This window comes from Dreissena polymorpha, chromosome 2 (assembly GCF_020536995.1).
Source record: "Dreissena polymorpha isolate Duluth1 chromosome 2, UMN_Dpol_1.0, whole genome shotgun sequence".
Taxonomy (NCBI): Eukaryota; Metazoa; Mollusca; class Bivalvia; order Myida; family Dreissenidae; genus Dreissena; species Dreissena polymorpha.
The window spans coordinates 401421-415909 of record NC_068356.1 but is presented as its reverse complement, the minus strand read 5'-3'; the positions used below and the strand labels follow the sequence as shown (position 1 = coordinate 415909).

The 14489-nt window shown below is 36.8% G+C and overlaps 1 protein-coding gene across 1 annotated transcript; it reads right to left on the bottom strand.

Annotated features, from left to right (window-relative positions):
- Nucleotides 1–1029: 1029 nt before the first annotated feature.
- Nucleotides 1030–13190, bottom strand: LOC127865497 (protein PIF-like). Its single transcript, XM_052405348.1, has 14 exons — nucleotides 13127–13190; nucleotides 12085–12185; nucleotides 11257–11470; nucleotides 10057–10201; nucleotides 9697–9806; nucleotides 8359–8607; nucleotides 7784–7981; nucleotides 6920–7120; nucleotides 5713–5877; nucleotides 4922–5128; nucleotides 3913–4070; nucleotides 2831–2918; nucleotides 2362–2441; nucleotides 1030–2246 (listed from the first exon to the last, which is right to left on the bottom strand). Exons 1-14 carry the CDS (start codon nucleotides 13188–13190, stop codon nucleotides 2190–2192), a joined length of 2037 nt encoding a protein of 678 aa, XP_052261308.1. The 3' UTR covers nucleotides 1030–2189.
- Nucleotides 13191–14489: the final 1299 nt, after the last annotated feature.

Sequence of the window (14489 nt, the reverse complement as noted above, 5' to 3'; positions counted from 1 at the left end):
AGGTGCGACATGGATCCGCATTTAACAATAATTGATTGTCCACCTCCATAACGCAATTCTTTGCATTTACCATTCCAAGCAGTAACCCCAATGTTTGTGTTTTTAATGTTGCTTATGTTTATCCATATTGTATTGCTTTTTCGATTTGTGATACGTTTTATTGTTATAAAATACACCGTGAATTATATGAACACGGTGGTTTCAGTGATAGATCTTTACTACAATGGTCAGCAGTTCGAGTCCACTTGAGGATTTCTTTTTTTCCTTAAATGTTATTTTTGTAATTTTTACTGTGGCCATTTAGTTTATGTTCACATTAATATATTTAAAACATTTAATGGCAAACTGCAATACATGCCAAGACGATAGGTTGAATAAAATAAAACAATCGTGTGTGAACACTTTTGGTGCCAAATTTATTGCCCAATCTTCATTGAAATGTCCTGAACCTTTGTCATTAAGTAATTCTCTCCCTGAGTAATATATTATGTCCATTCATGGAATGTTTTTACTCAGTACAGCGAAGTTACCTGTTATCTAAGGTGTGCGCCAAATGGCATTTGACCCTCTTGTTTCATATGTAGAATTGATGTTCATCATTTTCAATTGAATTTCGAACAACCGACCCTAATAACACAATGTTGTGTTCGTTTATTGTCTTTTTAATAGATCAAATGGGAAAATATTGGTCAGTTTTGGTATTAAAATGTTAATAAAATATTAAAAACACTTGTATCCCAAATGTTGTTTTGATTTTTTTATGATTGGAAAATCGATTTATTAAAACAATATCCAATACGACAATGAAATACATTAAAACTGTCAACACACAATATGTCATATACAAATGTAATATATACAGAATAATTATTTCTTTACGTTGACATTTTTCATAAGCTTTGAACGCCCATGCATGATAAATGACATAATGCCAAACGTATTTCTGCGATTGTGAGCTTATATCCATTCACAGTCGCAGAATTATTAGGCAAAACGTTTATATGTGATAAGTATTAATAAATTCACTTTCTTTCACTGACTGACGAATTGGTCACTATTTTACAGAGTGCTTCTTGTATCAGCTTTATTTTGCCTGTTAACAGTATTTACGATTTTTAGTGTGTTTTGTCTAGTGTACGTAATTTACTCTGCAATTAAGGTGTAAAAATTTACATATAAGTTGGGACCTCGCATAGGTGATTGTAACAATAATATTGTCGAATTTGTGAAAAAAATGGCATCGCATACCTGTTCTGCAGTAGTATAATAAAACGAAAGGAAATCAAATATGCCATTTGAATTTGTTACACTTGTATAGAAAAAAAGCAATTCAGGTAACGAGAAAATATGTGACGTATGTAATAAATGTTTCAGTTAACCTAACACATTGAGTTAAACAATAGACAAAACAAGATCATAACGACGAATGCATAGAAACATTTAAAATATTTATAGGAAATATCAATGTTAAGTCAACGGCATTTGTATTTGGCATAGTTATAATGACAAAGTGATGGCCTTAACACTATACACTGTGATGGATATTTTTGTAGAGACTATTCTTAATTTACCGAAAAAAATTCCTGTGTCCGTTTTCACCAACCCATTCTTAGACTTAAGAATAAAAAATAGACTTATGACCAAGAAAATAACTTTTAGCCTTTGAATATACATGTATACAGGCTACCTCTGGTAATTATGTCATTTAAAACATGTTCTATATGAAGAATGATGTATATAGAGGAGGTTAATTCCAAGATTTACTTAAAATTAAAGCAATCCTTGAAAATTCCTATTTTAAGAATGTTCTTTATTCTTAGACTTAAGTTTAAAAATTGTTTGGTGAATACGGGCCCAGATCTCAGATTGCTGTTGATTTTATGTTATGAATAGACATTTCGGTTAAGAACTTCTATAAAATACTATTTTACCCACTGCATGGATATACATATTTTAAAAGTTTACCATTATACTTAAAAACAATGATTTATGCATACAATATGTTATAACATAAATGGATTTTGATTACTTGTAGTTGTGAGTCCATATCGCATGTCAGAATGACTATTTTTTCTATTCATCACACATGGATTTTGATAAAAAATATTGACATTTGCTGATGTGAATGTTTTGTGGTCGACTATTATGTTAAAATAGTATTTGAGTCCAACTTGTCTATAGCTCGTATATTAAGGACTGCGCGCCGCTTCAGCAAAGGTCGGGAAACAGTCTTTATATAACTGGAACTGAAAAATAAAAGGAAAAACTCTGTTTATCGTGTTGACGGCATAAAATAGCAATTTATGATGATGAGGAGAAGGAGGAAGATGACGACGACGGCAATAGCACAGTAATATTTACCTCATCAACATTTCCGGTGAGAGAGTCCAATGCGCTGCCACCTCCGATAATAACGCCACTTCGACGCATAAGAATATTACCTGCCAAACAAATAGAAGTTTATTGGAATCGTTAAATTTTCAACGACTGTTACACAAATGAGTGATTTATACGGCGTGGATGTAATAATTGAGATTTGATCCTTCTAAAACTAAAAAATAGAATTACATTAATTAAGATGGTATATACCTTCCTATGCATTGTCTTATAGTGTGCGACCTACGATGAGGCAAGCATATTTCAATTTAAAAACGTTCAACTTTGCAAGGAACTTCGTTAAAATAAAATATAGTAAATAAATTACAATTGCAATTTGAATACAATCCACATTTCCACCTAAAAAAACTACATTTTCCATTTGTCATGTTGGATTTTGTAAAAAAATAACGATAAATTACTCCCTAATCATGAAAGGTATGGGCTAACATACCATCTAGCGGTTTTTTCACCTTCACTCCGTTGACCATCCCAGTAAGATTGGATCCGTCGTATATGTACACTATCTCGTTTGATACGTCCTGTAAAATATGGCATTAAGTTTAAGCTGGGTGATAATACTTGATTAAAAATAGATTAAAGAAAATAAATACCATTTAATTGTAAACATTGTCTTGACTAAAACATAAACCACTTACTTAATGGGAACATGAAATGTTGAATGAAATGTATTAACTGTCTGATAATGGTAACATTAAACGAATTTCATAACGACCATGTTTAAGCCGATACCTACACGTTTTCTAGTATTCGGTGCAGAGTTTAAGTTTTGTCTATTATGTCTATGGGCCTTTTTAACATATTTGCTTAAATTTCCCAAAATTGCATGTTTTGTAATTGATTGAGTTTTCAACTGATCACGCTAAGAACTTTAATTTTTAAACTCTAATTTTGATGATTTATTGGAACCTTTACTGAATTCTTTGATTCTAGTTAAGTTTTCATCAACTTTTTATCGCAGTATAAGTGTATAGTTAGATCGTATATACAAGCAATTGCTATCGATGTCAACTGTTGAAGTAATAAAATTCCGCGATGCCTTAAACATATTATTATTATTATTATTCAGCGGCCCTACGGCACACCTTGGGTTTCTCCAAAATGTACCTCCAGAATATATGGATCTAATAAAATGCGAAACTCTCTGTGTAACCCACATGACGTTGCTTGGTTAGGGTTAGGCTTAGGGTTAGGTTTAGGCTTAGGGTTAGGGTAACTAGAGACCTGGTTGAACTCAGATCACTTGGCCCAATATGAGTACTAACATAAATATACTTCAAAGAAGAGCGGCCTGATTAAATTCGAAACAAAAGAACGATTCTAGACATTCCCGATGCCGAAGTTAAATATCCGACAGAGGGACACAGCAACGGACAGACAAGAATAAATCTATATGATCCTCATCCCCCCCCCCCATCCCCTGAATGTTGAGGGGATATTTAAATTATAATAGTATTGCTGTTTGTTTTTTCTAATTAGAACTTTTAACTGACTACGCATTTTTCGATAACCTACCAGTTTGTACGGTACGGAGACATTTTGTGTACCCAGGGTAGTGTCAGTGGTAAACACGGCCACGTTACCGCTGGGTCCCCGCTCCAACCGGATGGAGATGCTGGACCGCTGCTCCGTGCTGTACACACAGTTGGTGACAAGGGCTTGGGTGTTGCTGCCTTTAAGGGGGAATGGAATTGAAAAACAGATAAAGGGTCCGTTTTATACGCTCGAGAATCATACATTTATGTTTTCAAACACAATAGGTGTGCACAACGATTCATTAAGAAGTAATATTCACCTAAAATAAATCGTATAAATAGACTCAAATATATATAACAATAAAACATGGATTGATTACGAAAGGCAAGTAAGGCCGTATATGCAACTAGAAAAAGACTGTGGTCATTTAACGCGATTGTTCTTGCATTGTTTGATATTAATGCACATGTAAATTACTTGATATGATCGGTTTCAATATACATGTATATACACGACATCATTTATACACATCAAATAAGTATAATGCTCCCACCAAATAATAAATAATTGATAAAATCTTAAGTGTTAAATCTTAAAAAAATATTAACACAACTATCGCGGTTTTTGTATAACATGAATAATCATTTTTATTTGGATTGTATCACGATAACATTGTTGTATTGGTAAATTTGTAGAGTTAATAAGTAATAAACATCGAAATAAGTGAATTGTATACACTTATTTGTAAAACGAAAAGATATCCCAAATATATGTTTCCCGGAAAAGCACCCTTTGGGGAAAAAATCATTAATCTGATAGTACAAATACAGCTGACCCATTTACAATTCTTTCAAAATAGCATTGGTTTATATAATGGACCAGCGTTGTTTGTACCGAGGGATTAGTGTTGTTTTTTTTTTAACTTGAGGATCAGTCTATACAATCAAGATGCAAAGTAAAATGCAATACGACAGCATTTCAGCATGGTGTTTATAAAGTGAAGCATTTCAGCATAGTGTTTATAAAGTGAAATACACCGACAACTTACCCTGTGATGAAGGCGTCACCACCATCCTCAGCACCAACCCGTGGGAGAAGTCATCCATGGAGAAGCGGTATATGTTCACCAGACCGTTACCCTGGAAACGTGCTTCTCCCCCGAGGAAATCTACCAGCTCCGTACCGGCGTAGGCGTGGTTACCCGACATGTCGCGTGCGTCCACGTCGAACGTGAAGTTGGCATTAGGGTTGCATCCTGCAAAATTGAAATTCTTATTACAACAAAATGTTCTCCTTTAGAATTCTAAACACCATATGAATATGATAACCTGGCTAAGAAATATCATTTTATTTAAATTATAAAAAAAAACGAGCGGTTTGCCTGCACAAATGACGGGCTCCAAATGAGGAATATCGGAGTACTTTTTACGGGCCATATGGGTGCTATATACGTTTTTGCTACGCTCGTGTACCATGTAAAAGATTTGCTTCACCATTATTTTCCCTGACGCAAATCGTCGCGGCATCGCCGAAAACATATCAAAGGTGCCGGACACACGGCTTCCCGAACATATGAACTCCTGATATTATTATCATAGACGGGCGATAGCCTTCCCGGATATATCCCATCCGAGAATATGCTATCAGGACGTATTTCTTTCATGACAAACGCAATCTGGGCATTACCACCCAAACAATGAACCCTCTGAAAATTATCGCATTCTGTTTTCATAGTTTGAAAAGTAATCAATGTATACATTTAGATTGATTTTCATGACAATAATCTTATTGATTATCACTATGAGGATATATTTTTGGGAGGGAAAAAACACAGGTTACCTGCAAGCTTTCCTGTCTGAGGCGCATTGTCCATGATGTCGCACATACAGGTCGCCCCATTGAACAGGGTGCCCGGGGGACAGGGCATCACGATCTCAAGGTGACCCGCTCCCGGGGACTGGATATAGAAGTTGCCGCTGGCAGGGTAGGGGCGCTTGTCGCATTCTATAGTGGAACATATTAACAACAAATGAAAATAATATTCAGCTTGGTAACTGTGGTTTACAATAGTGCACAGTTTCGACGTGAATAAAAAAAACTATTCTATAAAATATAATAAGGTACAATAATAAAATAATGTATCTAAACTTATCATCGGTTTTCTGCAATCAACTAGTATTGAAGAAACAAATACAGTAGGCAGAATTCGCTAACAGTGTTTTCTTTTTCCGTATCATACTAGTAGCCGGACTTGTTATTTGATACAAAATTTGTACAAAATTATTCTAGATTCGACAGTCATCGTAGTGCCACAAAAAAGTGTTTACTTGACAAAGAACAGTTCGTAATGTATGTTCGCCCTTCATGAACAATATACACAATATATTTGATAACTAGAGTACCACATTAGCATGGTTTTTCTTTCTGCCGTTGGTTGTGTCTACTTGAGACTTTACACAATCAACCTGACAGATACAAGTTAAAAAAAACACACAAAACTAGTATAGTATTCACCATAAACCATTTGATGCCGGATATCCAATTAAAGTTTTACATGTAGGAAATTATACCAAGAACAACTGCATGTACTTTATAATTCATTATAATAACTTTGAGTTAAAATATGGCGGCAGTTGGTTGTCGTGGCTATTTCATTGGAAATATATTTACTACATTATAGAATGTGGGATATCGTGTATATTTGAAAAGCTATAAACTACAAAAGAGATAATGCCACGATGGTCTTTGTTTTCTGCTAAGATAAAGGGGTCGATTAACGCGCCGTATTAAACGTTATCCAAACAGTATTAAAGTATGTTTACAATTATTTCACACTGCATTTTCCATTACTTCTGTTAACATTAATTATATGTAACACATTTGTATTGGGGGAATGTGTTATCTTGGCCTTTTCATGAGAGAACAATTTGAGGACGGCCCATTATTTAAAAAAAAATCCTAACTCAACAGCCAGCGGGGGGGGGGGGGTGTCAGGCCCCCGGCCTCGGTACGGGCCTACAAAAGAGCAGGATTCAACAAAATGAACCTGTCTGGTGCATCAAATGAGTCTCATCGGTGTTCCCGCAAGCGTCCGCGCACGTGGGATCTTGGACACAACCACGTCCGGGCACGTATCGCTCATTGATTGGACAGCAAGCGCGAATACTCCTCCCACCTGCGCACAGGATGTATGCGCCGCACACGTTCTCGACGTCATACGATATGATTGGCTGGGTCTTGCAGGGATCTAAGAATAAAAATAGATCTTTCGACGTCATTCATAAACAGTACCGTTACAATTTTCATGTCTTATGCATAGTGAAAAAATATCATCAAGATCTTTTTAAAGGCTGCATAAGGTATGTGTTTTAATAGGAAAAAGCAATCTTCTTGCTTTATTCATCTTTAAATCGTACATATCCTAAATATCAATAACAAAACGCATCGTTGTTATTTCAAAACATCAAAACACGCATATAAGAATAGAAAAAGGATTACTTTGAGTAAATAATTACAAGTAATATTATACTAGTAGTTGATGCTATCAGTTTTCTTGAATGTTGAGATTTACGAAGCGTTACACGCAACCAATAATTGTATACCGTTTTAAAGAGATTCATTATCTAAGCAACCATATGCTCAATGAATTTATTAGTCAAAAGTACACACACACACAATATCAAACAAGTCACAAGTAATCGATATGGTGTCCGCCTAGCGACCGGGAGGTAACGGGTTAGATCCCCACCGTGGGGGCGTTCTTTAGATCTCCCCCAAAGACACCAAGTACTGGTTCTAGGCCCAGGAAACGAACTCGGGAGCGTTTATAGAAGCCTAAGGCTTTCGATGCAATCGAGCTAAAATAAATAGGTTTAAACTAAACTAAACAAGTAAAGAAACACCCGCATACCGATGGCGCAGTCCACTTGCTCGGGTAGACGACACGTGGTGAAGTACTGATCCCAGAAGAGTCCATCTCGGCACTTTCGGGTCGTGTACTTCCGGGTTCCGTTGACGTCAGCGGTGATCTCGATGTACTTTTCACAGCTCTGGGGGTGCCTCCAGAACCCGTGTCCGTTGTCAATCATGCAGTCGGGGCAATCGAGGTCTGGGTTTACATAACAGTGAATGTAAACAATCATGCAAGAGAAGTTCAATGTCACGTAACACTTAAGGTTGTCAACCATACAGTCGGGACATTTAAAGTCTGGATTACATAAGACTGAATATTGTCAGCCATGCTGTCGAAGTCTAAGGTCTTTTAACACTTAATGTTGGCATGAGGTCGAATAGCACTCCATTCACACCTGTCGTTTACAAGACAAACTGCAAGCATATCCTGTTTGTTGCACAAAACAAAAAGTTAAACACTATTTTTTATTAAAAGACAATAGCCAAGTTTGACGAACTGTTTTGTGATACGACCCACGACCTGGAAATAACAGTTAAACGTCACACAAATATTAAGCTAATTTCGAGTCTCACCGTTGCCAGCTCCCGGTGATGATTGCCGTTGGGTGCTAGTTGTCGTGACAACAGTTGCCGTTGTTACAGTGGCTTTAATTGTTGTTGTTGTAGCCGGGCTAGTGGTTGTTGCTGTTGTAGCTGTGCTGGAGGTTGTTCCTGTGGTAGCCGGGGTGGTTGTTGTTGTTGTTGTAGCCGGGGTGGTGGTGGTGGTTGTTGTTGTTGCCGGGGTGGTGGTTGTTGCCGTTGTTGTTGTGCTTGTTGTAGTTACTGAGAAAATAGAGAATATGCTTTAATAGAAACCCATGAATTTGATATTTTAATAACATTGTGAATGTTGTTTTATTATAATATACGTATAACGTGTCACATAATAACCAAGCATCAGAAAGAAAACGATCTGTATTAGACCGACAACATGTATCAACAATTATACATAAAAGATTATCATGATTATTTTTGCAAATGTAAACAGGCCAGTCTTTTCACATGCTCTACAGAATTATGCTACGTATGAACAAAACACTGAAGGTAATAAAGCCAGCAGGTTTACAACATGCATCGGGACGAAGCATTCCGTAGTTTTAACATCAATCAAATGGCAATAATATGTTAGAGAAATATCCCACCAGTAGGCCCGAATGAAGAAGTTTAAACAAATTCTTTAAAAGCCACAAAACATGCACCGTTTTATATTGTATTGATTAAGTGTACAAATTATGAAAACTGCCTGACAAAATTTATTGTGTAGTATAGCGTAAAGGATCTACACCGTTGGAAAATCTCCACTGTTTGTTGTTCATTCGTTAATACAAAACATACAATTTTCGGTTCTGAATCATAGTCGGAAACCTGTCAGTGTCAGTATCTGCTTTGAATTGTGTACTATAGCTGCCTAATTTCGTTTTCTAATCATGTATTGAGGTCTACTAAGAAACGCGTTAAATGCAAAATTGTCTTTGTAAAACCAAAAGTGAACAAAAGCAAAAAGAAAACGTTATAAAGGCCGTATTTCGATATATCTGAACAATTGTTAATCAATATTGTATCTGGAATGAACGAGTTTTTTAGTACATCGCCCTGGTGGACAAACATCTCCAATGGTGTTTACTCTAACAATAACCTTGATTGGGCGTTTTTATTTTTGTGAGTAGCGTATCCGATAAGAATGTGAACTACGTTCGCCCGAAATTGAATGTATGTGGATTATGTGCGAGGAAACATCTGCGACATAATTCATAAATGTTTGATCTCATTGATTTTAGTCACGAACGTTTTTCACCATCAAAAACCAAACAACGTCCTCGCGGTACTCGATTTGAAAGATGTTTCTTGTTCATAATGACCCCATATAAATACCTGGACACATGAAGTTCTTTATGGCGTCGGTGATAGTCTGCCTCAGAGCGGAAATGTTCTGCGTCATGAAAACAGAGCCGGGAGAGCTCGCAATATTCGTCAATTCCGGTCTGGAATGGACAATACCTATAGAAACCACATTCTATCTACCATGCTCTGCGTGAATATAAATGTATAAGTTTCGTTTTGAATCAATAAAATATCTGTATCTCTACAACTTAGTAAAACCTCATCCAGGCCCCATTTAATGGCACATTCACACACAAAAAATAATTCATGTTTTATGAGATTGTTAAAGGACTTCAAACGGATCTGGTAGTAAATGAGCAAACAGAGAAAATTACGGAATAAGTTAATTACACAAAAATGTTGTTCATGTCTCCGACCCCAACCGCTATCATGCTGATGTCCTCCCCACGGGCTAACTGCGCCTGTTCGGACGTCCTCGTCACGTTCTTTGATTTCCCGTCCGTGATGACAACGCCAATCTTCTTCACATTACGACCTAGGTAATTAAAACACACTTGAGTCTCGCTCCGGAAAACGGAGTTAAATGAGACGCGTTCTGAGGAAACGGGGCTTAATGCATGTGCGCAAAGTGTCATCCCAGATTAGCCTGTGCAGTCCGCACAGGCTAATCAGGGACGACACTTTCCGCTTTTATGGTATTTTGCGTTTAAAGGAAGTCTCTTCTACACGAAAATCCAGTAAAGGTGGAAAGTGTCGTCCCTGATTAGCCTGTGCGGACTGCACAGGCTAATCTGGGACGACACTTAACGCACATGCATTATGCCCAGTTTTCTCAGAACGTGACTTAAATGCATATGCGCCAAGTTCTGTCCCAGATAAGCCAATGCAGTCCGACCAGGCTCATCTGGGAGGACACTTTCTGACTAGACTGGATTTTCGTGTAGAAGAAACTTCCTTAAAACTATATATTCCATTTGAGCGGAAAGTGAGTCGTAATTAGCAAAAATATATTCTGCAATTAAACAATTTACCGTTTATTTTATAAATACAATGCATCAAGGGAATAATGTCCATATGAATAGATTGTTAATGATCAACAGACTGTAGGCTAAGCCAATTGTATTAGGAAGGATAACTCTTATCCAGTGAAAAACTTGGGGTTATCTTCACTTTTAGGATACCATTTAGAGTAAACATTGTAAAAAAAGATCTCCGAACAGGTATACGTTTTGTTTAAGATTTTGGGTAAGATTAAGCCAAGGTAGACCTCTATTTGACTTCGGTTATCTTTATCCAAATGAAGTCTCTTTTGGATGGGCTAAAGTTATCCATTTTTACACAAATGGCTACACGGTTTACATATTTAGCACATACATCTCCACTCACGACCAACATAAGATTTATTGCAGAAATCTATCTTACGTAGAATTCCGAAAAAGGCCGATATCACGATTGCGACCTTATAAATCGTAAAGTACTCCACTCGTATCACATCGGCCATTTCCGACAAGCGGAGAGAATCTTAGCATGCCTGGTAAAGGCCTAGTAAATAGGATTGGAAGCTATCCTAAGTTAAACTAAGCCTTGTACCTTCCGTCCTAAAGTCTGCCCTCATTTCCTCTATGGCGAGGTAGGTGGCTGTGCCTGGGTCTCTAAGCCTGCTCATGGATCCTAACCGTGCCTCGAACAGGATGTACATGGCGCGCGTGGGGCCGTACAGTTTGATGCGGTCGTACACGGAGTTGCCAAACACGTTTGCACCTACGTGCACGTTGCCCCTGCTTACGTTGAAATTACGCAGCACCTGGAAAATTATAGCAAAATACGTTTATGTCGAACAATTAGTAATGTTATGTTGTCATACAATAGATAATTCAATAGTTTAACGCTGTTAGTGAGCGTGTTTTTTTATCCCCACACTTCGAATTGGAGCGGCGGCATTGTGTCGTTATCTCCGCCGTCCGCCCGTCCGTCCGTCCTGGCCACTATCTCCTTCTACACTATTAGCACTAGAATCTTGAAACTTAAACACATGGTGGCTATGAGCGTATGTGCGCCAGTGCACTTTTTTGAATTTTGATCTGACCCCTGGGTCAAAAGCTGCGGCGTGGGGATACGCGTCGGCCGCGGCCGCGCCATTTCTAGTTTTAATTTAAATTACACATTTATGTTCATCATAAGTACATTTGGTGGGTGTCGTTCGAAATCTGGCTTAATGCCGTCGTTATAAACCTTGTTTATCCTATAGGATGAAATTCACGCTATACATTAGCTTGTGCGGACAGCTGATATGGTACCCCACGTGACGCACTTGCGTTAAGATCATAAATACAAGTACACAAATATCTTTTTGAGATGTATGACAAAACTACTTAAAAAGTAAATTCCCTATTAAGTAACAGCTTATTTGTAACTAACCTCGACGACAAACGTCTTCGTAGCCTTGAAGTTCTCATCTGTGACACTCTCCGATCCGTCCAAGACGAAAAACAAATCAGCCTGGTTAGTGCAGGCTTGGCCTAAAAAAGAAAAAAGTTTGTTAGCGTATGCTTTGTCAAACATCATTAACTTCGTCATTATGACTAAATAGTATATCTCTTAATTGCATTAAACTGGTAAAAAAGTATATGTTTGTTTGTACATAAGCCGCACTCTGTGAAAACGGATGCATGTGCGTCAAGTTGTGTTCAACATTAGCCTGTGGAGTCCGCACAAGCAAATCAGAGAAAACTATTTCCGCTTTTATGATATTTTTCGTTTAAAGAAAGTCTCTTCTATACGAAAATCAAGTATACGCGAAAAGTGTCGTCCATGATTAATCTGTTAGAACTGAAAAGGCTTAACTGAGACGGAACTTTGCACGCATGCATTAAGACCCTTTTTCTCAGAGCTAGACTCAAATCCACTTTGGGATCGCATCGTATTTACAGCCATGGAACCACTTTGGTATCGCATCGTATTTACAGCCATGAAACCACTTTGGGATCGCATTGTATTTACAGCCATGGAACCACTTTGGGATCGCATCGTATTTAGAGCCATGGAACCACTTTGCTTTGATTGGCCAACTAAATGGTTGTCAGAAGTCGATCTAAGACCGACCTGTCTGATATCCTTATCCGTGCCATGTTTAAGCATTCCAATATTTTCAGATAGCAGCTGTAATTTTAGAATGTCAATAGGGCAAAATCGTGTTGTTGTTTGTTTGTTTTTTTGTGTTTTTTTTAGGGGGGGAGGGGGTAACTTAAGTCTGAGGTTTGACGGAGGCAATTGAAAAAAACAACATATATGTACTTTATCGACTTGAGATCACAGTTTTATATCAAGGCAAGAAAAATATATATTTTCGATAACAGCATCTGTTGTTTCAAACCAATAAGGAACTGACATTTGCTTTTTATTACGAAAGTTTTGTTTTTTTAGCTTGAGTAACAACGATAGAACAAAAGTCACGACTCACCATTCACTTGTGTCCATTGGGCAGGCAGGCCCAACGACAGAAAAAGAACCAAACCACGAAACATAGCTTGACTGTTGCTGGAACCAATATAGGATTTCGACGTGAGCCAACATTATTAAGTAAGTTTTTGCAAAACAAAATGCGACCTGTGAACTACTTCTTTTATTTGCAGGTTCAGTCACAGTAAATTGGTGAATAAATACGTATGGAAAAGTGATATTCAATCGTTCTATGGATATAAAAAAGAGCTCATACTTAAACCATAATATACTCAAATAATTATATTTTTTTGCCACGCAGACAACTATAGCCCTTGATATGCGTTAGGTAAAAATATGTTTATATATTTTTTGTCTGCCATCATGTTAGATACTAAAGTTTGATTTGCGCGTGAGTTTACGAACTGGCAACCCCGACCTCATGCTGAAAAGCATTTATTTATTGAGATTTAAAAAAAATGCTTAAGGAAACAAAAAGAAATCCAAGATGCACCTAATGAAACTATATAATATATAAATGTATATAAATGTATATAAACTATATAAATGCAATCAGATCATTAATTTAAAATAACATCCACAGTTATAATGTTTTTTGGTAGTTTTCTTTTATTAGATATTGTCAAAAGTTAAGAGCTTCTAGTATAATACAAATGAAAAAATTCAATCGGCGCTGCGTTTTTTTTTAAAAGATAATTAAAAACCCTGATCTGAACCCCCAAACTTCGAACAAAAATCTTGGTAAAACGAAAAGTTGGTAGTAATTTATGATGGTCGCTTTAAGTTTTATTGGATTAATATTAAATTTTGAATAAGGTAAACATAAAATGTAAAACTCACATAAATAAAAATCTTCTTCCGGTAACACATATATTTTACAGACATTGTTTCGTGCAATATGAAAGAAATCTACATAAAGAAAATTTACTTACAGCAGCTCTGATGCTTGATGTCCAATCGCCTAAAAATGTATGCTTCTATCGCCACAAGTGTGCAGTGCGAAATGGATAAATGAGCCCAGACAGCGATGCAGTTTAATGTGTCGATCGATTTGTTAAAACCCTCTAAGGTGTGATTTCATCTGTGTCGCCGATCTGTACTAAAGATGGACACCTTCATTTGCGATGCTATCAAAGCGCCTGGAGAGATTTGTACTAGTAAATGTACACTGCTTTACGCCTGGCAATATTAAAACGTCTTGCTCGAGCAATATAAACACGTATTTCAAACAGTCCATCTTAAAGTTTAATGTGGGACTGCACGATTTTTATATGTGTTAAATTGTAATATATTGATACAAAAAATATGTTACAATAACACAAAATAGGCAAGAAAAATTATACATTGAAGACGGATTTCATAAA